General features: G+C 44.4%; 1 protein-coding gene across 1 annotated transcript in view; it reads left to right on the top strand.

The window, feature by feature from the left end:
• Positions 1–4,100: 4,100 nt before the first annotated feature.
• WDR11 (WD repeat domain 11) overlaps positions 4,101–27,038 on the top strand; it is a 187,813-nt gene continuing 164,875 nt past the window's right edge. Inside the window, exon 1 of the mRNA XM_077455385.1 lies at positions 4,101–4,278. Coding sequence (XP_077311511.1) covers positions 4,193–4,278 — 86 coding nt within the window. The 5' untranslated portion in view covers positions 4,101–4,192. The remainder of the gene's footprint in view (positions 4,279–27,038) is intronic.

Here is a 27,038-nt window from a genome sequence, read left to right as displayed (position 1 = left end):
TATGCAAATTAATTGTTTTATGGTACCAAGTCTACTGTTATTAATGGCTTTTCTATTGTTACTATGCTATGTTTGTAACTGATGGAAATGTATTTATTGCGCTTCATGTTATCCTTTGTGAAACTTAATAAAAATCATTTGAAAGAAAATTGGAATATTCTTTTTATTACCAAAAATATGTATAAGAATACATATCGGCTTGAACTGAGAAAAAATTTGCTTAAAAAAAAAAAGAATGGGGATATTTATTATAGCAAAAGGTACAAAATATTATGTTTTTTTTTCAAAATTGTTACTCTTTTTTTGTTTATAGTGCAAAAAATAAAAACCGCAGAGATGATCAAATACCACCAAAAGAAAGCTCTATTTGTGGGAAAAAAATAACGTCAATTTTGTTTGGGTACAAAGTGCCGAATTGCAAAAAGTCCTCTGGTCAGGAAGGGAGTAAAATCTTCAGGGGCTGAAGCAGTTAAAGAGGAGCTCCAGTCATTTTTGTTTTTGTTAAAAGTCAGCAGCTATAAAAACCTGTAGCCCCTCACTTTTAATAAACACACACTCACCTGTCCCAGGATCTAGCTAAGTGCTCATACGAGACGTCCCTTCCCACGGGCTTCTCTCCCCAGCGCCAGCATTTCATCTCTGGGCACCCGGCTGTAACAGCTTGTCGCTTCACAGCTGGGTGCCCACTGCACATGTGTGAGTTGCGCTGTGCCTCCTGAATGTACTGTATGTGCCACCCTTTTGGGTGAAGTTCGGCTTTAAGGACCAAGTAAACTGTAATATGTCACTGTTTTGTTTTTGGGTTTAATACCACTTTGATTAACTGTTAGTTTGTGAAATTTTAATACATTTCGCATAAAAAAATAAACAGTGCAATGCACCAGGATTGGCACATCCGACTAGCTGCCATCCAAGATTGACCAGACGACACAAATTGTTTGGTGTCAAATGGCCATAGCAGCCTTTTGTTACACAAACAATTAAAATACAACAGTCAACATAAACAATTGTAATGCATATACTACAGTCAATGCATAACCAGTAAATAAATAACCTCAGCTTAATCCTACCCGGTCTAAGGTCTTTGAAGTCCTATATACTCTTGACCAACCGGTTGTATCTGTCACCCCATGAAAGACCCCCAGTAGGGAGTATAAGTTCGGGTCGAACTTTGGCTGTTCGGATGTTCTGCGAACACCGAACAATATGCGGTGTTCAGGGCAAATTTGAAAGCCGCCGGAACACCGTTAAAGTCTATGGGACACTAACATGAAAAACCAAAGTGCTAATTTTAAAGGCTTATATGTAAGTTATTGTCATAAAAAGTGTTTGGGGACCCGGGTCCTTCCCCAGGGGAGATGTATCAATGCAAAATTTTTTTTTTTAAAAAGCCAGTTTTTCCGGGAGCAGTGATTTTTTTTAATGCTTAAAGTGAAAAAATAAAAATGAAAGATTCCTTTAGATATCATGCCTGGGGGGGGTCTATAGCAGGCCTGTAAAGTGGTGCATTTTTCCCGTGTTCAGAACAGTACCACAGCAAAATGACATTTCTAAAGGAAAAATTGTCATTTATAACGGATCTCGGCTGTAATGAATTATCGGGTCTCGGCAATATAGATAAAAGATAAAAAATTGAAAAAAACGGCATGAGTCCCCCCCCCCCAGTCCATTATCAGGCCCTTTGGGTCTGGTATGAATATTAAGGGGAACCCCAAACCAAAAATTAAAAAAAAAATTGCGTGGGATTCCCCCCCAAAATCCATACCAGGCCCTTCAGGCCTGGTATGGAAATTAAGGGGAATCCTGCGCCAAATTAAAAAAAATACCAGAGGGGAACCCTGCGCCAAAATGTAAAGAAAAATGGAATAGGGCCCCTAAAACCCATACCAGACCCTTATCCGAGCACGTAACCTGGCAGGCTGCAGGAAAAGAGGGGGATGAGAAAGCAGCCCCCCCCCCCGAACCATATCAGGCCACATGCCCTCAACATGGGGAGGGTGCTTTGGAGTAGCCCCCTAAAGTACCTTGTCCCCATGTTGATGGGGACAAGGGCCTCATTCCCACAACCCTTGCCCGGTAGTTATGGGGGTATGCGGGCAGGGGGCTTATCAAAATCTGGACGCCCCCCTTTAACAAGGGGACCCACAGATTCTGGCCCCCCCATGTGAATTGGTAACGGAGTACATTGTACCCCTACCATTTGACAAAAAAGGTGTAAAATGGTAAAAAAAGACAAGAGACAGCATGGGACAAGTCCTTTATAAAAAAATAAAACTTCCTAAATTCATGCTGCCCGACAGACCGAAAAAGAAAAAAAAAAGCAGTAGGAGGCTCCCGCCAACTGACGCTTCTTGTGGGTGACAGTTCTTATATGGGTGAGGGCGGGGCCACCCGGTGACATAAACGGGTGACCCCCACCCCTCTGACACCAGGTGACGTCAGAGGAAGGCGGGATCACCTGTTTACATCACCGAATGGCCCCACCCTCAGCTATATAACAGCTGTCACTGAGAAGAAGCGTCACTCGGCGGGAGCCTCCCATGGAGGCAAAGCTGTTGCGGCTTTTTTTTTTTCGGCTCGGCAGGCAGCGTGGATTTACATTGTGGGACATTTTTATTTTTTTTATCTTTTAATAAAGGACTTGTCTCCTGTCTTTTTTACTATTTTTGACACTTTTTTTTGTGAAATGGTACTGGTACAATGTGCCCGTTACCAATTCACATAGGGGGGATGCCGGGATCTGGGGGTCCCCTTGTTAAAATTTTTAAAGCGTCACCTATGGGGATTTTTAAGTAGCGAAGTTTGGCACCATTCCATGAGCGTGTGCAATTTTGAAGGGTGACATCTTAGGTATCTATTTATTCGGCGTAACGTCATATTTCACATTATGCAAAAACATTGGGCTAACTTTACTGTTTTGCTTTTTTTAAAGCACAAAACTGTTTTTTTTTCAAGAAAAAAAATTCCTGCGCAAATACCGTGCGAAATAAGAAGTTGCAACAACCGCCATTGTATTCTCTCGGGTCTTTGCTAAAAAACATATATAAATTCTCTTTTAAGGGGTGTGGCAGGGGGTGTGTCCTATGCCTACTTGCATTTGCTAGTAGGTGTCCCTCATTCCCATCTCAAAATGTTGGGAGGTATGACAGAGGGACAGTTCTCCAAATCAGGGACAGTCCCTCGAAATCAGGGATAGTTGGGAACTATGCTACTGTGGATGATGTCGAGGTGTAGCAAGATGGCAGCGACAGAATGTTACTTATGTTACAAATTCTGACGCAGCCTTTCTCAACCTTTTCAACACAGAGGAACCCTTGAAATAGTTCTTTGATTTCAGGGAACCCCTGCTAAAGATGAGAAATCTACAACTTCTGATACATTAGTGTGATGGTCAGTGGAAAGAATGGTCCTTACACTTGTGGTCATTGGAAAGAATTACTTCCTTACAGATAGTTAAAAAGATCAATGGTGTCATTGGGAACTTATCTGAGAGGCAGAAATGTCCCAATGCTGAAGGAACCCTTAGCAACCTCTGGAAGAACCCTAGGGTTCCATGGAAACTCGGTCGAGAATCACTGTTCTGACAGGTCGCCCTAATTTGACGAAACACCATGCGATTTGACATGTCAAATTACATGCCAAATAGTACCAATGTGGATCTATGCAGTTGTAGGCTTGCTTAGTATTAGGGATGAGCTCAGGCATGTTCGCATGGTCCACGTGCAGAGCCCGCTAATCACAGGCAGTGAGACATTGTCCGATCTCTGCAGCCGTGCATCGGGGCATTGTCTCACTGCCTGTGATTAGCGCAGAGCTGCACCGACTTCCTGGCGGGCTCTGCACGTGGACAATGCGAACACGCTTGCGCTCATCCTTACTTAGTATATTCCCCTCATGAGCGATATTGTACAATTCCTTAAACTCGTTCAGAAATGAATTAACAGACACACATGGCAAGTATAAGATGTATAAGATTTACTGGAACTGGGAAAAAAAAAAAAAAATTTTTCCTCTCCTTTTCCACAGCTGCCCACTTTTCCCTTACTAAACATGGCCGCCGATCGCTGCTACCGAGGACGTCACTTCTGCCCGGAAGTATTTGTCCGGGCTCCGCACATTGCAGGAAGTGGGGTGGTGATATGACAGCAGTTGTCATTTAGTTTCTTTCGTAGTTCTGCTGCCCGGCTCGGACATGATCCCGTTCACCGTGAATATCAAGCTGTCTACCCGGACCCTGACAGGGGCGCTGACCCAGCACAACAAGGGGGCTCTGGACTGGTGAGTTCCGGGGTCAGAGGTCACTGACAGCTCCAGACAGAGGTGTATTGTGGCTGTAGGTACAGCCTCTGTCAGGTGTTTATTACATGAAGAAAGGTTAGACCTCATACACATGAGGCAGGAGAGAAGCAGTTAAGAAAAAAAAAAAAAAAAACACGTTTAAAACTGTGTATATTGCACATGTATTGTTTGAGCCCTAATGGGATTCCATTGGTCAGAATATGAATTCTCCATGGCCATTGGAATGCATTAATGCTCAATTGCATTCTAAACACATCTATTGTTCAGCTGCGTGTAGACAAGTCTATGCCTCATTTTGCATGTTTTGCATGTTTTGCATGGCTCTTCAGCTCCTATTCTAAACGCGCATTTGATTTATGAAAAAAAAAAAAATCCACCTGTAAACGCCTAAAGTGTGCGTGGACACAGAGCTGTCCGGTTCTGGATGAAATGAGAATCGTGACTTTATTTTTATTTTTTTGCTTCGAATCAAGATCAGGAGCTCTCACATTTCTGAAGAACTTTTTTTATGTTAAAGATTTGCAATATCTGAACGTTAGATCATTAACCACTTCAGCCCCGGAAGAATTTACCCCCTTCCTGACCAAAGCACTTTTTGCGATTTGGCACTGTCGCTTTAACTGACAATTGCGCAGTCATGTGACGTGGCACCCAAACAAAATTGACATCCTTCCCCCCCCCCCCCCCCCCACAAATAGAGCTTTCTTTTAGTGGTATTTGATCACCTCTGCCGTTTTTATTTTTTGCGCTATATACAAAAAAAGAGCGTCAGCTTTGAAAAAAACACATTATTTTTACTTTTTGCTATAATAAATATCCCCAAAAATATCTAAAAATATAATTTTTTCCCTCAGTTTAGGCCGATACGTATTCTTCTACATATATTTGGTAAAAAAATCGCAATAAGCGATTATTGATTGGTTTGCACAAAAGTTATAGCATTTACAATATAGGGGATAGTTTTATGGCATTTTTATTTTTAAATGGCGATCAGCTATAATTTTTTTTTAATTTTTTTATTGTGACTGCGACATTATGGTGGACACATTGGATATTTTTGACACATTTTTGGGACCATTGTCATTTATACAGCAATCAGTGCTATACAGATGCACTGATTCCTGTGTAAATGACACCGGCAGTGAAGGGGTTAACCATTAGGTGGCAGTGTAGGGTTTAAGTGTGTCCAGGGGCGTGTTGCTGTGGCTGTGTGTGTGACACGTCACTGATCTCTGCTCCGATCACAGGGATCAGTGACACTGTCACTAGGCAGAACAGGGAGATGCTTTTTTACATTCTCCCCGTTCTTCCTCCCTGTGAGGCGATCGCGGGTATCCCCGCGGCCTGACTCACGGAGCTTGCCGCGGGCGCACCTCTTATAGGGCAATGTACAGGTACGCGATTCTGCCTGTATGAGCCCTTCTGCCGACGTATATTGGTTTGAGGCGGTCGACAAGCAGTTAAGCAAGATGGCAATAAAAAATACTGATTCACTGGAATCTTTGGTGTTTTATTTAGTGATTTTTAAAGAAAAAGAAAACATTCTTTAAAAAGTGATTGTAAAGGCTTGCTTTTTTTTTTTTTTTTTTTTTTTAATAACCTGTTATACCTCCTCTGTGCAGTTGGTTTTGCACAGAGCAGCCCAAATCCTCCTCTTCTCAGGTCCCTTTTTGCTGCTGCTCCTGGCCCCTCCCTCCTATCAAGTGCCCCCTCAGTCAGCAGCTCTCTATGGTGGCAACCGAGCCGAATCACAGATCCGTGTATCCATTCAGATGTGGTGGCCTGGCCTTGCCCCTCTGTCCACTGATTGGCTGGCTGACTGACAGCTGTGGGAGCCAATGGCGCCACTGCTGTCTCAGACAGTCAGGAGGAGTGTCCCAGATGGCTAAGGAACTCTGACATCACTGAAGAGAGATGGGGGGGGGGGGGGGGCTGACGCACCCATAAGTTTTTTATTTTTTTATTTTTTTTTTTTTTTTTTTTTTTTTATCTTAATAATAAAAAAAAAAAGCCTTTAGGCTCAGTTCACACTGGTGTGATGCGGGAAACCCTGCGAATCCACTACTGGTTCCCACATCGTGCCTAAATCGGCGGTTGTTCACACTGCCCTAGGCGAACCACTGTGAGTGGCAGTACAAAGTTAATAACGCCCCCAGATCGGTTCGCATATTGCAGTTCTAACTGTGAATTTGGACAGGAATCGGAGCTCATGAGTGAGAACACACATGAGATCCGATTCTGGTGCAGACAAATAAAGGGTCCTGCAGTGCCGTGCGAATTGCATGCAATGTCTGACATTGCTACAGTGTGAACCGACACTTAGGATCAATTCAAGAATAAGCATGTGTTTAATTCAAAGTGGTACTATTGTGTAAAAAAAAAAAAAAAAAAAAAAAAAAAAAAAAAAAAATTGCAGGAATGAAACAAATAAATGCTAGTATAATACAGTAAAAAAACTGAAAGTTTGCATTTGAGCAGATAAATCACATGGCTGGGATCAAGGGTGTCCCGGTGATGCTGCCATCAGTATCTATCTTGTGGCGGGATGGTAAGGTAAAGGTGGCCTGGATCAGAGTGGAAGCCATCGGCCTCTGTGGAACCAGCGTGGAACACAATACTGGATAATAATGCAGGGGACCCTGCTGACGTCAATACTGGTATTGGCCCCATTTGCATTCCACGCTGGCTCCACTGTGGCTGACGGCTTTCCATCCAGTCTAGGCTACCTTTACCTTTACATGCTGGATGGAGATGGGGGGGGGGATCAAAATGACCACATTTTTTTTATGATTAATTGTGCAGCTCTCATGGACACATAGGCTTTCACAGTTTTGTGTTTACAGGCTGATAGAGAAAACAATAAAAAAGGCCCGTAAAAGGGGGTGCACATGAGGCCTAAAGCCTCGTACACGCGATCGGCTTTTCAGCTGGGAATTGTGTGATGACAGACTGCCTAAAATCTGACCGTTGGTACGCTCCATCGGGACAATTGTTGGCCAACTTTCCGCCAATAAATGTTGGATGGCAGGCTAGTAAATTTTCGGCGGCCAACTGTTGTCAGGTTTTCGTATCGTGTGTACACAAGTCCATCACACAAATGTGCATGCTCGGAATCGATGCTCACCAAACATGACATTAGCCCAAAGGGTGGCTCTCAAAAGCTGAAATTCCACGTAGTACATCACTACGTTTTGCGTTTGTTGGCCAACAATTGTTTACCATTTGTATGCAAGAAAAGTTCCTGGCCAATGCCCTTCGGACAAAAGTCTGACACTGTTGGCCAACAATCCGATCATGTGTACGAGGCTTAAGGCACCATTCACACCTGACTGTTTTGTACTGCCAAGGGCCACAGCTAATGCTCATCAATGGTCTGTCACTCCAAAAGCTACATTAGATACTTGTGAGGCAGGATTGGTGTTTTTGGTCCCTATACTAGGATTGCCTAAAAACACACAGACTCAATGTCTGCCGGTGTTCCGCGATCGTGTCATGTAAACAAGGCATTTCCCTGTTCTGCCTAGCAACATGACAGAGATCTACTGCTCCCTGTCATCAGCAGTGATCTGTCATGTTCTAGTGAGGCAATACCCCCCACAGTTTGAATCACTCCCTAAGACGCACTTGCCCCCTTGATCACTCCCTAGTGTTTAACCCCTTCCCTGCCAGTGTCATTTACACAGTAATCAGTGCATTTTTATAGCACTGATCCAGTTAAAGCGACGCAGTGCCATATCGCAAAAAGTGGTCTGGTCAGGAAGGGGGTAAATTCTTCCGGGGCTGAAGTGGTTAACCACTTCAGCCCCGGAAGGATTTGCCCCCTTAATGACCATTTGTTTTGCAAAACGGCACTGCATCGCTTTAACTGACAATTGCGCAGTCGTGCGACGCTGTAGCCAAGCAAAATTTATGTCCTTTTTTACCCACAAATAGAGCTTTTTTTGGTGGTATTTGATCACCTCTGTGATTTTTTTTTTTTTGCTCTATAAACAAAAAAAGACTGACAAAAAAAAAATAAAAAATTGGAAAAAAATGTTTTTTTATTTATTTGTTTTTACTCACCTCTAAATGCCTGTTGCTAGGGTGTCACTCGTAGTCTGCCTCCTTCAGTGCCTGGGCTGGTGACATCACTTCTGGGACGTGACAGGTCCCAGATGATTGCGCGGCCAATGACGGTGCGCAGCGCCGCTCGCACATGTGCAGCGGGTGCCTGGCTGTGAAGCCCACAGTTACAATGCCATCGCCGCCGAACGGAGGGGGAGACGAGCGGGGCCTCGATCCCCCACATTGCTGGACCCTGGGACAGGTAGGTGTCCGATTATTAAAAGTCAGCAGCTGCAGTATTTGTAGCTGCTGACTTTTAATTATTATTATTTTTTTTTTTCTAAATGGCAACACCACTTTAATCTGTAAATTAATACACAGACAGATAAAATGTTTCTTTTGTATCTGTCTCTTTCTGAGAAATGTTGTTGGTTAAAAAATAAAAGCGCAGCTGGCAATGTTAGAGAGCTGTGAGCAGAGTATTTGCTCTTTACATGAATCGTGGAAATGCTGGATTAAAGATCGCATGTCATATCGAGATCACAATATTTTAACGATTAATCGTGCAGCTCTAAAGCTGAGTTCTTAGAGAGGTATAAGTGGTATGTTTCATGTAATAGTCATAATTAGTGAGTATGGTGATAGGTAGAGCCCGTATCCATTGTGCATTTGCTTTCTTTTGCATTTGCTGCTCTGTGCAAAACCATTACACAGGGCAGGTAAGTAACACATGGAACTTTACAAATGCCGTAGGTGTAAATGCAGTCCTCATTGGCACCTGAGTGTTTTGTGTCTCACAGTGCCAAAATGCTGAACATGTTGAATCTGATGTATTTCATTAGTCACCGTTCATATGTGCATTCAGTTGGTTCCATTCAATGTGATTGTACAAAAAAAAAAAACCCCAGAAACTTGGGTTTAGTGCATTTTCAGGTGCTTATTTTACTAAAAATATCTGGGGCAAAAAAGGCATACTTGTGGCGAGCTGCAGGCAGGCAAAATTATAAGTGCATTGGCTTTACAGACTAGACCACACAGTTGAGTTTGACAGGTACACATGGATGGTTGCACAAACCTGGATACACAGGCCGTGTATCTGTCAAACTTGGCTGTCCGGGGGCTTCCATTCACTAATATGGGCTGCCTGCACACAGCTCGCCACAAAACAAAAACATTAGCCCATGGCTCTTCACGCTATATGGGAATAAGCATCTGTGTGAATGAAAGCCGTAATCAACCTGCAACCGAAAATGTAATATGTTGCAGTTTACCAATCTCTACATGTGGTGGCTGCATATGTTTTATTTTTTTTTTAAGGCTTTTTTCCCTTATTTTCTTCTGGTGATCCAGCCAGTAACACAATTCCTGACTTAGGCTACTTTCACACTGGGGATGTGCGGGCGCTGGCGGTAAAGCAGCACTATATTTAGCGGCGCTTTACTGTCATTTTAGCGGCGCAGTTTTAACCCCCGCTAGTGGTCGAAAAAGGGTTAAAACTGCCTGAAAAGTGCGGCTGCAGCGGCGCTTTGCATGCGGGCTTGCAGCGCTGCCCCATTGAAAGGGCGCTTTAGAAGCGGTGAATACACCACTCCTACAGCGCTCCAAAGATGAGGCTTGCAGGACTTTTTTGACCGCCCTGCAAGCGCATCGCGCCAGTGTGAAAGCCCTCAGACACAGCAGTGGCTGTTTCAGGGCGCTTTGCAGGTGCTATTTTTAGCACTTTAGCGCCTGCAAAGCTCCTCAGTGTGAAAGCAGCCTTAGGCTCCATGCACACTGAAACTCATAAACGGACGTTTTTGGTATTTTTTTTTTTTTTTCATAAACTCCCCTCTGTTATCCTATGTGCCCATGCACACATGGACGTTTTTGGATGTTTATCAGTAGTGGAGTTTATAGGCTGTTTTCTGAACGCCATAAAATCACGTTCAGGAGTCGTTTTTCTGACTTTAAAAACATAGCTCACCAGCGTTTTTTTATGTATAAAAAAAAAAAGTAAACACTAACACAGAAAAACGCTATTGCAAAAACATTGAAAGACTCACTGCAAAGCTACTGGCGATTTTATAATGTTATTTTAACGTCCAGTGTGCATGGAGCCTTACTGTGTTTGCATGCTGGATGGTGGAGCAATAGTGACACCCTTGCACAGCAGCCTGCTCAGTCTGAGGGAGGGGAGTGTTAGGAAAGCCGTTTTAGCTTGAAGCTAAATGTCTGCCTTTCCTCCCCGCTACTACTGTTTTTTTTTTTTTTTCTTTTTCCTGAAGCGGGTACCTATTTCTGACAGGTACCCACTCCAGGGCATGTTGGGCCTATTCCCATCAGGGGGGGGGGGGCAACTCTCCGTGTGTGTGCTTTATTTTTGGGGGGGCTTTGAATATATGTCCCTTAAACATTTTAGGGGCTTTAAGGGCCTGTGTGGATGGGCTTTTGTTTGCTTAAACCACTTGCCGACCAGCCGCCGCAGTTATGCTGCAGCAGGGTGACTCTATTGCGTGAATCGCCGTACTGGTATGGCGCTTTGTGCAATAGATACAGTGTGCAAGCGCCAATGCGCATGGCCGGCGGCCGCGATGTCCGGCGGCCACCCGCGATCTCTCCACAGAGAGGCAAAATGGGTATCTGCCAGTGTAAACAAAGCAGATCCCCGTTCTGTCAGGGGAGTACAGTGTGATCATCTGTTTCTAGTGATCAGGAACAGCAATCTCTGCCAGTCCACGCCTCTCTAGGACACACTTAAAGTGGTTGTAAACCCTTACAAACCACTTTGACCTACAGGTAAGCCTAGATTAAGGCTTACCAGTAGGTCCAAGAAATATCTCCTAAACCTATATGGTTTAGGAGATATTTGCCCGAAAACAGGCACTGCTGTCTACGGCGGGCAGGCGCACTGAGCGCGTCATTCTCAATGACAGAGCTGCTGCGCGTGTCGGCTCCTGTGCGCATGCGCGGGAGTGACGTCATCGCGGCTTCGCCGAATGACAGCGGCGGAGCTGCGAGACCCCACCAAGAAGATGGATGCGACGGACTACAGGGGACAGCAGTGACTTCGCTGGCTCCTGTGTCAGGTAAGTGACACATAATGGACTACTATGCGATGCATAGTAGTCCATTATGCTTTGCCTTTGTAGGGAATGAAAGAGGAAGTAAACTCATCAGGGTTTACTTCCTCTTTAAAGAGAAGTATGTGGTTGTTTTTTTTTTTTTTTTTTTGCTTTTGCATAATCATACTTCTCTAGGTGGATGCAGCATCAGACTGGTGCTGCAGCTGTCCCCCGCCGCCTCCTCACTGAGAATCAAGCCACCGATGGCTCTGTCTCTCAGCTCCCTGAGAGGAGAGATGCTGACTGTCAGTCAGCATCTCTCCTGCTCTGCTCCTCCACGCTCATTGGAGCGCTGAGCTGTGGAGGGGTGGGGAGCGACCGCCTTAGCGTCTTGCTGAGACTGCCATTCGTCAAGGCAGCTGACGGACCCAGACTTCCTAAGTCGGGATGATGCGGTTTCTCAACTGATCCTGGTGACGTCAGTGGAGAAAACCGGTCACAGTAGTGCAAAACAAATTGCACTCCTGTGACACTTAGGAGAAGCCCAGCCTAAGAAGCTCAGGCTGGGCTTCTCCTTTAACCACTTGATCACCCCCTAGTTGTTAACCTCTTCCCTGCTAGTGTCATTTATACAGTATTCAGTGCATTTTTATAGCACTGATCGTTGTATAAATGTCACTGATCCCAGAAAAGTGTCCCATCTGTCCTCTGCAATGTCACAGTTCTGCTAAAAATCACTGATCACCGCAATTACTAGTAAAAAAAAATAAAAAAAAATAATAATAATAAAAACACCATAAATAACTTTTGCACAAACCAAACAATATAAGCTTATTGCTTTTTTACCAAAAATATGTAGAGGACTATATATTGGCCTAAACTGATGAAGAAATGTCGTATTTTTACATTTTTTTTTCTTTCTTTTTTTTTTGGGATATTTATTATAGCAAAAAAGGAAAAAAATATATTTATTTATTTTCAAAATTGTCCATCTTTTTTTGTTTATAGCGCAAAATATAAAAACTACAGAGGTGATCAATACCACTCTATTTGTGGGGAAAAAAGGACATCAATTCTGTTTGGGTACAGTGTTGCACAACCGCGCATTTGTCCGTTAAACGCAGTGCCGTATCGCTAAAAATGGCCTGGTCATTAAGGGGCCAAATCCTTCCGGGGCTGATATGGTTAATTGGGCTTTGCATTCCCTTTCAAGTTTTTGTAGCAGGTAGGAAGCACCTGATGGTGATTTTCTAAAAGATCACAGAAGCATCTCAAACGGGTTACGATTAACACCAGTCCAAAGCTCACCTTCACAGGACATAATAAACGTATGGCCCGTACACACTATCCAAATATCGTATGACTTTTTTCGCTTAATAGTCGCATTTAGAAATTGAATAGGTAACTAAAGTCATGTAAATTCATGTACAACAGAAAAAAAGTGACGTCATGTGTTGTGTATTTGTATTGTATTTTTGGATGACAGCTATACTGACTAAATGTAAATCCTACGATCTGGTATCGTACGAGGAACATTTTTGTGCGATCTAATAATTTCAGTTGAACTGTCATGATCGGCTCTCGAAAGTAGTGTACACACGATCAGACAGCCATACGATTCTTCCTCGGATGATAAGTTTTCGTACAATATTCGGATCGTGTGTATGGACCATTAGTCCCCTTTCATACTGGCGCCTCCGTGAAGAAGAATCCGTTTGCTTATTCGATCATGTTTTACTTTCTTCAAATGCTCTTTATAAAGTAGCCTTAGACTTGGCTCCTATTACTGGGTAGTGAAGACTAGGGATGAGCCGAACACCCCCCCCCCCCCCCCGGTTCGGTTCGCACCAGAACTTTCGAACGGACCCCAAATTCGTACGAACGTTAGAACCCCATTGAAGTCTATGGGACTCGAACGTTCGAAATTAAAAGTGCTAATTTTAATGGCTAATATGCAAGATACTGTCCTAAAAAAGGGTTTGGGGACCTGGCTCCTGCCCCAGGGGACATGGGTCAATGCAAAAAAAAGTTTTTTAAAAATGGCCGTTTTGGCGGGAGCACTGATTTTAATGACGATTAAAGTGGAAAAAAAAAAAGTGAAATATTCCTTTAAATATGGTGCCTGGGGGGTGTCTGTAGTATGCCTGTGAAGTGCCACGTGTTTCCCGTGTTTAGAACAGTCCCTGCACAAAATGACATTTAGCGGAAATAACGTCATTTAAAACTGCTTGCGGTTTTAATGTTCTATCTGGTTCCTGCAATATGGTTGAAAATCATTGAGAAAAATGGCATGGGTAGCCCTCCCTGCCCATTACCAGCCCCTTTGGGTCTTGTACGCATATTAAGGGGAACCCCGTACCCATATTAAAAAAAAGGAAAGACGTGTGGCCCCCAGGCCCTATATACTCAGAACAGCAGTATACAGGCGGTGCAAACAAGACAGGGACTGTGTAGGTTTGTTGTGTTAAGTTGAATCTGTTTGTAATTTTCAACTGGTACATTTTTAAAGTGTAGCTCCAGTCAAAAAAAACTATTTTTAAGCTTTTTGGAAAACATAGGGAAGGGTTATCACCCCTGTATAATTTGTTTTGCCGTCCGTCTTTTTCAGAGCACGCAGACAGCACGCACAATCTCCTACCGCTGACTGCAAGCTCTATTTAAAACAAGCAAGATAGTTAGCTATATAGGTGGATATAGCGGTGTATACTGTGTTCAGAGCATGCAGACAGCACGCACAATCTCCTAACACTGACTGCAAGCTCTATTATAAAAGATAGATATATCGCTAGCTATATAGGTGAATATAGCGGTGTATACTGCGGTCAGGGCACGCAGACAACCACTACAGAAGAGCAAGAATGAATAATTGGCCGATAACGATCAGTGTATACTGTGTTGAAGGTACACAGAACACCCACTAACTGCTACAGACCCCAACACACTACACAAGGCTGCCGCGCTGGCGGCCTTATATAGTGTGGGGCATGTACTACACAGCCTGAGCTATGATTTGCCACAGGCATCCTGCCTGTGGCCAATCATGGCTCTCCTCGCTGCCGGCGCTGTGATTGGCCAAGCATCACAGTCACAGTGCATGCTTGGCCAATCATGAGCCAGCAATGCACTGTGCCATCGCAGTGCATTGTGGGCCATGAGCGCCACACGAATTTGGCACGAACGGCCCATAACGTTCAGGATTCGCCGAACGGGCGAACAGCCGATGTTCGACTCGAACACGAAGCTCATCCCTAGTGAAGACATTTAAAAGTGAATATGAAGCTTTTAGTACCTCCATATGAATGCTTTTCAAACACAAATTACCCTGAAAGATTGTGCTGTCTGTATCTAAATTTTCATGCATGGGTTGGTGTTGGAGTAATAAGTGTACAGTCTTTAATATGTGCAGACAGATTAACGGTACAAATCCAATAAACGCACTTCCAGAACATGGCCATAAACAGCCATAGACCCGTCTCATTCAAAATGTAATTACCTTTTCTGCCTCCAGCTTTCTTTCCATTGCTTGCACTTGTTTTATTCCTTTTGCTTGCCTCTGTCTCTTCATACCGTGTCCACGTGTGACGTAGACTAAGGTCCTTATACCCAATGCATTCACTCAGAAAGTCAAAACGTATATCTCTCCTTATTCTTTGTTTTATATTGTTCATCCAGACAAGGGCGGATGGGAACTGTTATTCAAAGAATCTAAGGAAATGACATTATTTGTGTAGTATATAGAAAACCCATCAGTGGCTGCCACAAGGTCAGTTGTTGTGTGATGTGCCTGTCGATGTGTCACTTTGTAGTATACTTCTTGAGTAATGCAATAGAAATACCTGGTTTGTAGATGGTGATTTCTCAGGTTGGCATTGAATTAACTGTAGTAATGTAGGGGCAGGAAGATTGAATCACAGCGCACAATAAGGATCCAGCAAATTCAACACCCCCAGAAGTGTGTTTGACATGGCAGATTCTTCAGCAGCCGTAGCCTTTGAAAGCTGCAAAGATCTGAATTGCCACTGTAACGACATATTCAGCGACCCTGTGCAGTTTGCTACAGAAGTGATGTTCCGTCGCCGCCATCTTGCTACACCCTACACTAAGGATACACTAAGTAGGGGGAAAGCGGACATGTTGTTGCACCCAACGGAGTTTCGCATTTTACACGTATTTATAACAGTAAAGTCAGTTTATATAGTGAAATACATGACTTAGAACTCCGTCTGACTACTTCGATCTTGAATTTTAAAAGCAGCGGCAAGCCTGCTCATCTCACAGGTTTGCTAATCTGACAGAAGTTCGTAGCTTTTAAAAATCTAAGTAGTCAGACGGAGTTGTAAGTACTGTATTTTACTATATACTAACTTTAATGTTATAAATACGTCTAAAATGCAAAACTCCGGTGGCTGTAACAACACGTCCACTTTCCCCCTTCTTAAGCCGCGTACACACGGGCGGATTGTCTGCCCAACTTAGTCCGCTGAACCGTGTTTCAGCGGACAATCCGCTCGTGTGTGGGCTTCAGCTGACTTTTTCAGCGGACAGTCTGACGGACTAAGTCTTTCGGAATTTCCGTAATTTTGTCCGTCCAAACTTGGTTTCAGCGGACAGTCCGCTCGTGAGTAGGCAAGTTGGACGGACTAAGTATGGCGCATGCTCAGAAAGGATTTACACGCCGAAGGTTGCATTGCAGTGTATTGGACGTTGTTTTTCTAGTCCCGTCGTACGTGCTGTACACGTCATCGCGCAAGCTTTCAGCGGACTGTCTGTTCATCGTGTGTGGTCAAGTCCGTTCATTCAAATGTTGGACGGACTGTCTGTCGGATTGTCTGACGAACTTAGTTGGGCAGACAATCCGCCCGTGTGTACGCGGCCTCAGTGTATCCTTACTGTGGACGAGTGTGGGGTGTAGCAAGATGGCGGCAACGGAAGGTCACTTCCGTAGCAAACTGCGATGGGTCGCCGAATATGTCGTTACACCACCCACTGGAGAGGTATTCTGTCTTTGTTTGCAGATAGCTTTATTTTTCTATTTGTATAGACAATGTCACATGTCTAATACTGGAGAGTGCACAATTTGATGCAGCTCTGCATAGGAACAAATCGGCTTCCGTTTTTTTTTTTTTTTTTTTTTTTGTAGGTTAAAGTGGTTGTAATGGGTTTACGACCACTTTAAAGCAGCCTTTTAGGGGGCTCAGGAATCTAATGGTTCATTTGCAGTCTGGGGGTGATAAAACCCCTTAGTTAAGATGTGTTTTTGCTGCCACCACACCCCGTTTTTAGCTGCAGTGGCCAGGGGTTTACACATGCTACAGCAGGAATTATACCTCTGTCATGGTTGGGGGGGGGGGGGGGGGGGGGGGGGTGTAGCACCTGCCAAGCGTGAACCATTTAAGTGAATGAGGCTACTCTGCAAGTGGCCTGCAACCTTGTGCCGTACAGCAAACAAGGTGTTAAAACAGGCAGAGTTGTGTTGCTTTCTCATCACCTGCTTTGACCCTGCAGAAGCATGCAGTTGCGGGATGCTTGCAGAGTGGCCCCATTTACTTGAATGGGTCACGATTGGCAGGCTGTAGCGCCCACCAAAAGCAACAGGGGGCTTAATTGCTGCTGCGGCGATTTTGTTCACCTTTGGCTGCTGGCTCAGGATTGATGGCGGTAAACTCATCAGCAGGCGTGAACGAGCCTTAAGGGTACCAATGTGGAATGCAACTCAAGGCTCATTCACAAGTGCCGCAGACACTGCTTCTCCTCTGAAATGCAATCAGAATTTGCTTGACAGGCTGTGAGAAGGTGATATGTTTCCTCCTCACCCCCTGATTTAAACCCATGATTGCCGTGCAATGCATGTGATTGCGACACAGTAGTACGGCAATTCGATGTTTAAATTGGGTGTCAGGAGGTGACACTGGGCAACATTGTGCCCGGTGAGCTTTGGCTTCTCCCATTTGTTCAGGTAGATCTATACCTCTCAATGGAAAACCTCATTAGGAAAAATGTATAATTTTTTTAGGGACTGTTTAGTGCCTGCAAGTTCTGCTGAATCTCAAGTCTTTAGGGGTCATTCGCAGGGGAGCAGAGGTCTGTACACCAACAGAATTCAGTGTGTTTCTGGTGTTTGGGTATAGATTAATGACACTGTGGCTGTATACACATCTAAGTAGTTACGTGTGTATAGGGATGGATGACAGTTTGCATCCATGACTGCTCGTCCCTCCCTGTATGCATGTAACCATTTGATTGTGCGTACAGCCACTACATTTGTTGTCCTGTCATTGATGTGTACAGCCTGAATGACTACATATGCAAACACTGGGCACAGAAATGCCCTGAATTCTGTCATTGTAGGGCCCTAGGCTCCCCTATGAATAGGCCCTTAGTAGACTATAGGAACTTTCTTTTAGGGCTCATGAACACGTGTGGCATGACAATTATATGTGACCACAAGGCACCACAGCTTATATACAGTGTATTGTGGTGCGCTGCCTGGTTAAAAACATATCATGAATGTTTTATCATCTGCTGTGATGCATTGGCATGCATCGTGCTGATTGTTTTGAATGGCATCGCATTTTGCCAACAGACGTGCATTGTAGTACACCACAATGCATGGTAGTGCATGTATTGTGTTGTGGTGCTATTTGTTTTGAATAGCACCCCAGTGCACTGATGCATGGATCCTAAGCTGTATCACGCTGCAACGCATGGTAGTGTATTGCAGTACAGAAAAAAAGTCATTTTGGGGTGTGCTGACAACCCATTCATTTTTTTTTTTTTCTATTGGGTTGCCTTAACACAACCAGCATTACGCCCAAAGAAGCAAATGGACCCCCAAAGTCCAATCTGGCTCCTTATTGGAAGTTTATGAAAGGAGGCTGAATGTGTTCTTGAGGCATTTCATTGTGTCGTTCCTCATGCTGCATTTTACAGTATGTAATCGTCTGGGAAATATAAAGTACTCAATCCCCTTCAGAGTAAACGGCTGCATAATAATATTATTAGCACCGATTGTGTCCTTGAAGCTCCCAGGGGCTTTTCACCAGTTGGCTGTAAAGTCCAAAGAAGGATTTTATTTTTCACAGATTCTGGAATTTTACATAAATATATTAATCTCTCTATCTCTCCATCTATTATATATAATCTCGATAGATAGATATCTCTCTCTGTATAGATACAGCTAGAGATTATATATATATATGTATATATATATATATATATATATATATATATATATATGTATATGTATATATATATGTATATGTATATATATATGTGTATATATATATATATATATATATATATATATATATATATATATATATATATATATATATATATATATATATATATATGTGTATATATGTATATATATATATATATATATATAGTATATATATGTGTATATGTGTGTGTGTGTGTGTATGAGAGAGATATATAGATATAGAGATCTCTCTCTCACACTCACACTCACACACATATACATATATATATATATATAAATTTTAGCAGAGACCCTAGGGATTAAAATGGCAATGGCTGCAATATTTTATGTCGCACTGTATTTGCCCAGCTTTGGCACAATTTTTTTTTTGTTTTAATGTGAAAGATGATGTTATGCCGAGAGAATCGTGATCTATCCTCTAAGCAAAAAAATTGCGATTCTCATTTTAACCAGAATCGTGCAGCTCTACTACCTGCACATGTTCTCCCCTGTGCCTGCGTGAGTTTTTTTCTGGGTACTCCGGTTTCCTCCCACATGCCATCCAAAGACATGCTGGTAGGTTAATTTGCTCCTGTCTAATTTGGCCCTAGTATGTGCATGTATGAATGTGAACCCCCCCCTCAGCGCTGACTGGGTCAGACTGCGGGAGCTTCGTTCTAAGGTATGCATTTCATAATGTGCTAGTGTGTGATGCACATTATGCCATTGTTTTGCATTTTTTTTTTACTGCTGTTTTGTTTACTACCGCTTTAATTTGGTGCGCAAATGCGCAGATATTTACAAGAAATACCTACCGTATTTCTTTTCTTTATTTCCCCCATCCCCCCCCCCCCCCCCCATGTCTCCACACCAACCCAATACTTTTCAATTCTGTGTTCTGCATCTTGAATATGTATCAATGAATGAAGGGAGCTGGGCTTAGTTTTTTTTTTTTTTCTTTATGCCCCTTTTGCATAGACTGTGTCTGTTCTGTTCAGCAGGGGATCTGTGAACCGATCCTCTGCTGAAGTGGAGCAGAACTGGACAGATGTCACCTTTTTTTTTTTTTTTTGCATATTAAAACCGCAGCTTTCCAGACTAATATTGGATCAGTGGATGAAAATGGACTTGTTTGTGTTTGCATCACACTATCTCAGATCCTTCACCTTGGTCCTGAAAAATTGAAAAGGATACAGACCGTCCTCCCTCCGCACACCCCCCCCCCCCCTTTTTTTTATTTATTTATTTTTCTGGATTCCAGGAGCTTGAAGGACTCAAAGGTAAAAGCTACGTAAATGGAGATGAATGTCTTGGTTTCATCTGCCTGCACATAGACTTGCATGGAGCTTCTGATCAGCTCTGCATGAAAATGACGGGTAGACCTGATAGAACCACTAGTGTGAATGGGACCTTATTATTTTTCATGGGTTTTATTACAGTTTTGTTTATAAATGTAAAAATGTGTGCTAAATAGATACATATATTTTTAAAACAGTGGTTGCATGCCTATTTGCTATTTCACCATGTCATGTCACTCCATGTAAAAAGAAAAAAACTCTTTATTCAATCAAAATGGACCCACTGGAAGTCCCCACCTATAGCTGCACCCCTCTGACGCAATCACCATATTTGAACTTCATAGTAGAGAGATGGTAGCATGACATCATTATGTGCGGCCCTTAGCTGAATGTTTTCTGTGTCATGAAGTGCATTTAGAAATCCAGGGCAACTTTGAATCTGTCTGCTGGAAGAACGTAACGGTGCACTCCAGGCAGATATTTAAAAATGCAAATAGATGCAAATGATGTATACTCGTATAAAAAAAAAATAATGAAGCGTCTTTTTACATTGCCCGTCCTCTAGTTCGTTCAGCTGGGGATCTATGAATAGATCTACTGCTGAATTGGAGCAGAATGAGACAGAGATCGCTTTTTTGTCATTTGTGCCTGTTAACATTTTTTTTTTCTACCTTTTTACTACCAGAACTTTTTAGAATATGTTGGTCTTCTGTTCATTATTATCTTGGGATTTTCTGTTATTTTTTTCAATCTGTGTTATTTATTCTATGTTTCATAGTTTTATAGTTACTAAGGTTGAATAAAGACACTAGTCCATCCAGTTCAACCTGAGTGAGTGTCTACCCCTATCCCTGTACATTGCACACTCACATCGGTCCCTACCCTCAAGGAGCCCACAATCCAAGGTCCCCGCTCATACACTAGGGCCAATTATTTATATATATATATATATATATATATATATATATATATATATATATATATATATATATATATATATATATATATATATATATATATATATATATATATATATATATATATATATAGTTTTTTTTTTTTTTTTTTTTTTTTTTTGGTACTATTGCTGTTGGTAATTTTATTGTGTCTTGTTCAGTTCTTTATTGTGATCTTGTGCTGTCTTTGTTGAATGTAACTGTATCATAATTTCCCTTTGGGATTAATAAAGTATTCTGAATCAGAATTTTTGTGGACCTGTGTTGGATCTATGGATGTCTGGATGAAAACAGACATGTGTCCATTTACATCCTGAGGGAGTCCTTCTATTTTTATTTTTTTGGACCTGGACAGACTCGGAAGTAAGCAGTTGTAAACGGATCAGTGGCGGAGCTACCGCCATAGCGACCCACGCGGGCGATATGGGGCCCACAGCCGAGTTGGGGCCTGGTGAGTGGTGTTAATAGGTGGGTGCTGGCCAGAGGGGTGACACGCTGGGGTAGCGGCAGCCGCCCCGCATCACTAACACTGCTCTCTGTAGTACCTCGTGCCGGGGCAGGGACACAGCAGCACGGACCGCAGCCGCCTCCCCTCCTCTCTGTTTACATCCACAGAGGAGGAGGAGCCTGCGCTCGAGGGACACACACGGCACTGTGCATCAGCGCTGTTCTGAGGTATGTAGAGGGGGTCTGCTGCACTACTGAGTGGGGGTCTGCTGCACTACTGAGTGGGGGTCTGCTGCACTACTGAGTGGGGGTCTGCTGCACTACTGAGTGGGGGTCTGCTGCACTACTGAGTGGGGGGGGGGGGGTCTGCTGCACTACTGAGTGGGGGGGGGGTCTGCTGCACTACTGAGTGGGGGGGGGGTCTGCTGCACTACTGAGTGGGGGGGGGGGTCTGCTGCACTACTGAGTGGGGGGGGGGGGTCTGCTGCACTACTGAGTGGGGGGGGGGGGGTCTGCTGCACTACTGAGTGGGGGGGGGGGGTCTGCTGCACTACTGAGTGGGGGGGGGGGTCTGCTGCACTACTGAGTGGGGGGGGGGGTCTGCTGCACTACTGAGTGGGGGGGGGGGGGGTCTGCTGCACTACTGAGTGGGGGGGTTGGGTTTTCTGCACTACTGAGTGGGGGGGTGGGGTCTGCTGCACTACTGAGTGGGGGGGGGTGGGGTCTGCTGCACTACTGAGTGGGGGGGGTGGGGTCTGCTGCACTACTGAGTGGGGGGGGGTGGGGTCTGCTGCACTACTGAGTGGGGGGGGTGGGGTCTGCTGCACTACTGAGTGGGGGGGGGGGGTCTGCTGCACTACTGAGTGGGGGGGGGGGGTCTGCTGCACTACTGAGTGGGGGGGGGTGGGGTCTGCTGCACTACTGAGTGGGGGGGGGGGTGGGGTCTGCTGCACTACTGAGTGGGGGGGGGGGTGGGGTCTGCTGCACTACTGAGTGGGGGGGTGGGGTCTGCTGCACTACTGAGTGGGGGGTGGGGTCTGCTGCACTACTGAGTGGGGGGGTGGGGTCTGCTGCACTATTGAGTGGGGAGGGTGCTGCACTATTGAGTGGGGAGGGTCTGCACCGCTTGGGCGGGTGTCTGCACTGAGGGGGGTCTGTAATGGGGGGGGGGTCTGCACTACTCAGGGGGGAGGTGTCTGCAATGCTGGGGGGTCCTGCACTGAGTGGGGGTCTGTAATGGAGTTGTGTCTGCACTGAGGGTGGGTGTCTGCACTACTGAGGGGGAGTCTGCACTGAGGGTGGGTGTCTGCACTACTGAGGGGGGTGTCTGGACTGGGGGGGGGGTGTCTGCACTGGGAGTTATTTGTACTGCTGGGGTGGTCCTACACTGAGGGGGGTCTGTAATGGGGGGGTGTCTGTACTAAGTGGGGTGTCTGCGCTGGGGGGGTCTGTACTGCTGGGGGTCCTGCACTGGGGGGTCTGCACGGGGGGTGTCTGTACTGCTGGGGGTCTGCACTGAGGTAGGGGGTGTCTGTACTAAATGGGGTGTCTTTACTGCTGGGGGGTCTGCACTGAGGTAGGGGGTGTCTGTACTAAGAGGGGTGTCTTTACTGCTGGGGGGTCTGCACTGAGGTAGGGGGTGTCTGTACTAAGAGGGGTGTCCGTACTGCTGGGGGGTCTGCACTGTACTGATGGAGGTCAGCAATGTGTGTCCTTCAGGGGCTGCATACAGTATACTGCATACTTTGTTGTTCGAAATGAATATAAGCTGTTGCCTGGGTACTGTGCCACATGGGTGTGGTAATCTGTTGTTCAATGGCATTAATTAATTTTTTTTTGGGGGCATACAACATTTTGCTATGGGGCCCTGTGATTTCTAGTTACGCCCCTGAAACAGATGCATGTCTGTTTACATCTGCCTGCATATAGACTTGCATGGGGGGCTTTCAAGCAGATCTGCCTGAGAAACTGGCAAGACGTAAACTGAAAGCCTGTGTAAAAGGACCTTAAATATAATTCTATATGCAGCAGGTGTAAGTACCCTAATGTGTCTTGGTAACGGCCTTTCTTTTAATCCCCTAAATAGCAGCCCTTAGGCCCCTTTCACACTTGTGTGACTTTTCCTGCGGGCAAAGTTGCATGACAAGTTTTACCAAGAGTACCATTCATATCTGTGCAACTTTAAACTAGTCCCTGTACTACTTTGGTCTGACTTTGATGCCCTGTTGGGGTCCATAGACCTCAAGTTTACACTGGCATTCCCTGAAATCGTGGCAACGTTGTGCAGCTTTCAAATCGCAGCAGTGTGAAAGGGGTCTTAGATTGGGAGTGGGAAGAGCAATACTAGGAGCTTTTAGATATGCTTTTAAGGAACGTGCCATACAAGAAAAGAGGGATGAACATCAGCCAAAGGTGTACTTCCCTATGCTTCTGTTACTTTGTTGTCCAATCACAGACTGAGAGTAGGAAGTAGACTTACTTCAGCTGAACTCCAGGATCCCATCCCCTTTCTGTGCGTACATCCCTTCCCCATGCTCTTTCAAACTGGTGGTTAAATGTTTGTTTCATTTGAGTTCTTACCTTTTGAATAAATGGGGATTTCAAATCTTAGTGACATCATCAGCTTCTTTGTAGAAATGTGCTTCCTAGCGCCCCTCTGTACTGACATCAGTCGTCTTCTCTTTCCAATGGGAATTGTCTAGTTCACACAGGCAGTAACATGGACACCTAAAGAAGGACCCCAAGCAACATTGATCCCACAGCAGGACTTTAAATTACACTTACATAGTGGGTAAGGTTGAATATAGACAATAGTCCATCCAGTTCAACCTGTGTAGGTGTATGTATGTCAGTGTCAATTGTTATTTCTTGTATCCCTGTATGTTGTGTTCTTTAAGATGCAAATCCAAGAGTCGTTAAAAATCTCAATACTCCCCGCTGATACCACCAGTTGTGGAAAAGCGTTCCACATCTTATCGCCCTGATAGTGGAAAACCCCCTGTGCAGCTGAACGGGGTGTTAAAGTCTCAAGGTTTTTCACCTTAATACATTCTATGCATTAAGGTGAAAAACCTTTTGCGGTACAGCTGCCTCCCAGACCCTTTTACTTACCTGAACCCGATCTTTCCAGCGTCGTAAACAAGCCCAGCAGCTCCAGCTGCTGTCTCAGGTCCTCATTGGATAGAGTAATAGCAGCAGGAGCCATTGGCTCCCACTGCTGTCAATCAAATATAGTGACATGGGGGGGCGGGGCCGAGGCCTGCTGTCTGTATCAATGGATGAATGCAGCAGCAGGGACTCGGGAGCGCACCCACACGAGTACCCCTATGGAATGCGGCTCTCCGTGGGGGGCACGCTGCGGAGGAGGAGACAGAAGCGCCACCGGGGGACCCCAGAAAAGGAGGATCGGAGCCACTCTGTGCAAAATCCTTGCACAGTGGAGATAAGTATATCATGTTTATTATTTAAAAAAACAAATGCAAACCTTTACAATCACTTTAAGGGTAAACCACTTCTCCAATCACATTGTGTGGCCCCGTGTCCTCTTACACTCCCTGAGACTGAATAATTTTTTTCCTGTGCTGTGATCACCATTGAGGTATATGTAAATCTCTATCATGTTCCCTCTCCTGCATCTCTTCTCCAGCGACAATAAATGTAGTGCTTGTAGTTGTTCCTTGTAATTGAGGTCCTCCAGTTCCAGTTCCCTTATTCATTTTATTGACCTTCTTTGGACTCTCTCCAGTTCCAGCACATCCTTCCTGAGGATTGGTGACCAGAACTGGACAGAATACACCAAGTGTGTCCTAACCAGAGTTTTATAAAGTGGCAGGATTATAGTTTTATCTCTGGGGTATATCTGTTTTTTTTTTTGTTTTTTTTTTTTATGCATGCTAAAATTCTGCCACCTTTGGTAGCTGCAGCTTGATATTGCATGCTGTTGCTCAGTCTGTCTTCTACTAGGACCCCCAGACTAGAGGTCGACCGATATATCGGCCGATATTTACCGTTTTTTAATTAATCGGCATCAGCCGATTGAGCTGATAAAAAGGCCGATTTAGAACAGAGCGACTTGGAAATGACTTCTGTAATAGAAGTCAGTGTAAGTTGCCTGAGTCTTCATAGAAGGGACTTGTCTCCTCTCTGGGCAGTCTGCCAAGAAAAGAACAGAAAGATACAATGTTTACACTTCAATGAATGAAGTCATCTCAGTGTGTAGAAGTTCTCAGTTTAACCATTTAAAGACTAAATCTTTTCTGACACTTGTTACTTACAAGTAAAAGTCCTGTATTTTCTGCCAGAAAATCACTTAGACCCCCCAAAAATTATATATATTTTAGCAGAGACCCTAGGGAATAAAATAGCGGTTGTTCCCTAGGCAATATTTTATATCACACGGCATTTGCGCAGAGGTCTTTCAAATGCAATTTTTTTGGGAAAAATACACTAAATGATTTAAAGAGGAAGTAAACCCTGATGAGTTTACTTCCTCTTTTTTTTTTTCCCTGCAAAGGTAAAGCATAATGGACTACTATGCATCGCATAGTAGCCCATTATGTGTTACTTACCTGACAATGGAGCCAGCGAAGTCGCGCTGTCCCCTGTAGTCCGCCGCATCCATCTTGCTGGTGGCGTCTCGCAGCTCCGCCACTGTCATTCGGCGAAGCCGCGATGACGTCACTCCCGCGCATGCGCATGGGAGTCGACAAATGTGGCAGCTCCATTTTTGGAACTGCCGCGTTCAGTGCGCCTGCGCGCCGCTGTCTACGGCGCATGCGCCGTAGACAGCGGTGCCCATTTTCGGGCAAATATCTCCTAAACCATATAGGTTTAGGAGATATTGCTTGGACCTACAGGTAAGCCTTAATCTAGGCTTACCTGTAGGTCAAAGTGGTTTGTAAGGGTTTACAACCACTTTAAAAAAAAAAAAAACAGTAAAGTTAGCCCTTTTTTTTTTTTTTCCATCCAAAAGTTTTGACTACCTGTTATTATTTTATAGGCTGCTTTCACACTGGAGCGGGCAGGCGTTGATGGTAAAATGATGCTAGTTTTAGCAGCACTTTACCATCATTTTAGCGGTGCTATTCGGCTGCTAGTGGGGCGCATATAACCCAGCTAGCAACTGAATAGGAGAGGTTAAATGCGCCTGTGAAGCACCGCTGCCAAATCGCATTGTATGCGCTTCGGCAGTGGTGCCCATTAATATCAATGGGCAGGAGTGGTGGTGGAGCTGTATAAACCACTCCAAACATGCTGCTTGCAGGACTTTTTTTTTTTAACATCCTGTCAGCGCATCTCCTCAGTGTGAAAGCACTCTGTCTTTCACACAGACTGCAGGGGAGCCGTTTTGCAGGCACTTTACAGGCGCTCTTTTTAGCCCAAAAGGGCCTAAAAAACGCCCCAGTGGGAAAGGTGTCTGTTAGGTTTTATGAGATGAAGGGGGATAAAAAAAAAATATATAAAAAAAAATCAGCCTAACATATCGGCCCAAAAAAATAGGCATCATATATCGGCCATCGGCCGCCATGATATCTAAATATCGGCATTGGCCAGAGAAAAACCCATATCGGTCGACCTCTACCCCAGACCTTTCTCCATCCTTGATTCCCCCAGACGTTCTCCCCTTAGTGAACAGTTTGCATTTGGTTTTAGCCCCCAAGTGCATTACTTTATAATTTCTCCACATTAAACCTCCTTTGCCATGCAGTTGCCCGTCCCATTATTTTATTCAGGTCTTTCTGTAAAATTTCCA

The sequence above is a fragment of the Lithobates pipiens genome, unplaced genomic scaffold (genome assembly GCF_037356315.1).
Source record: "Lithobates pipiens isolate NorthernLeopardFrog02 unplaced genomic scaffold, aLitPip1_a1.2 Scaffold_25, whole genome shotgun sequence".
Classification (NCBI taxonomy): domain Eukaryota; kingdom Metazoa; phylum Chordata; class Amphibia; order Anura; family Ranidae; genus Lithobates; species Lithobates pipiens.
This window is presented reverse-complemented; position numbering and strand designations above follow the sequence as displayed.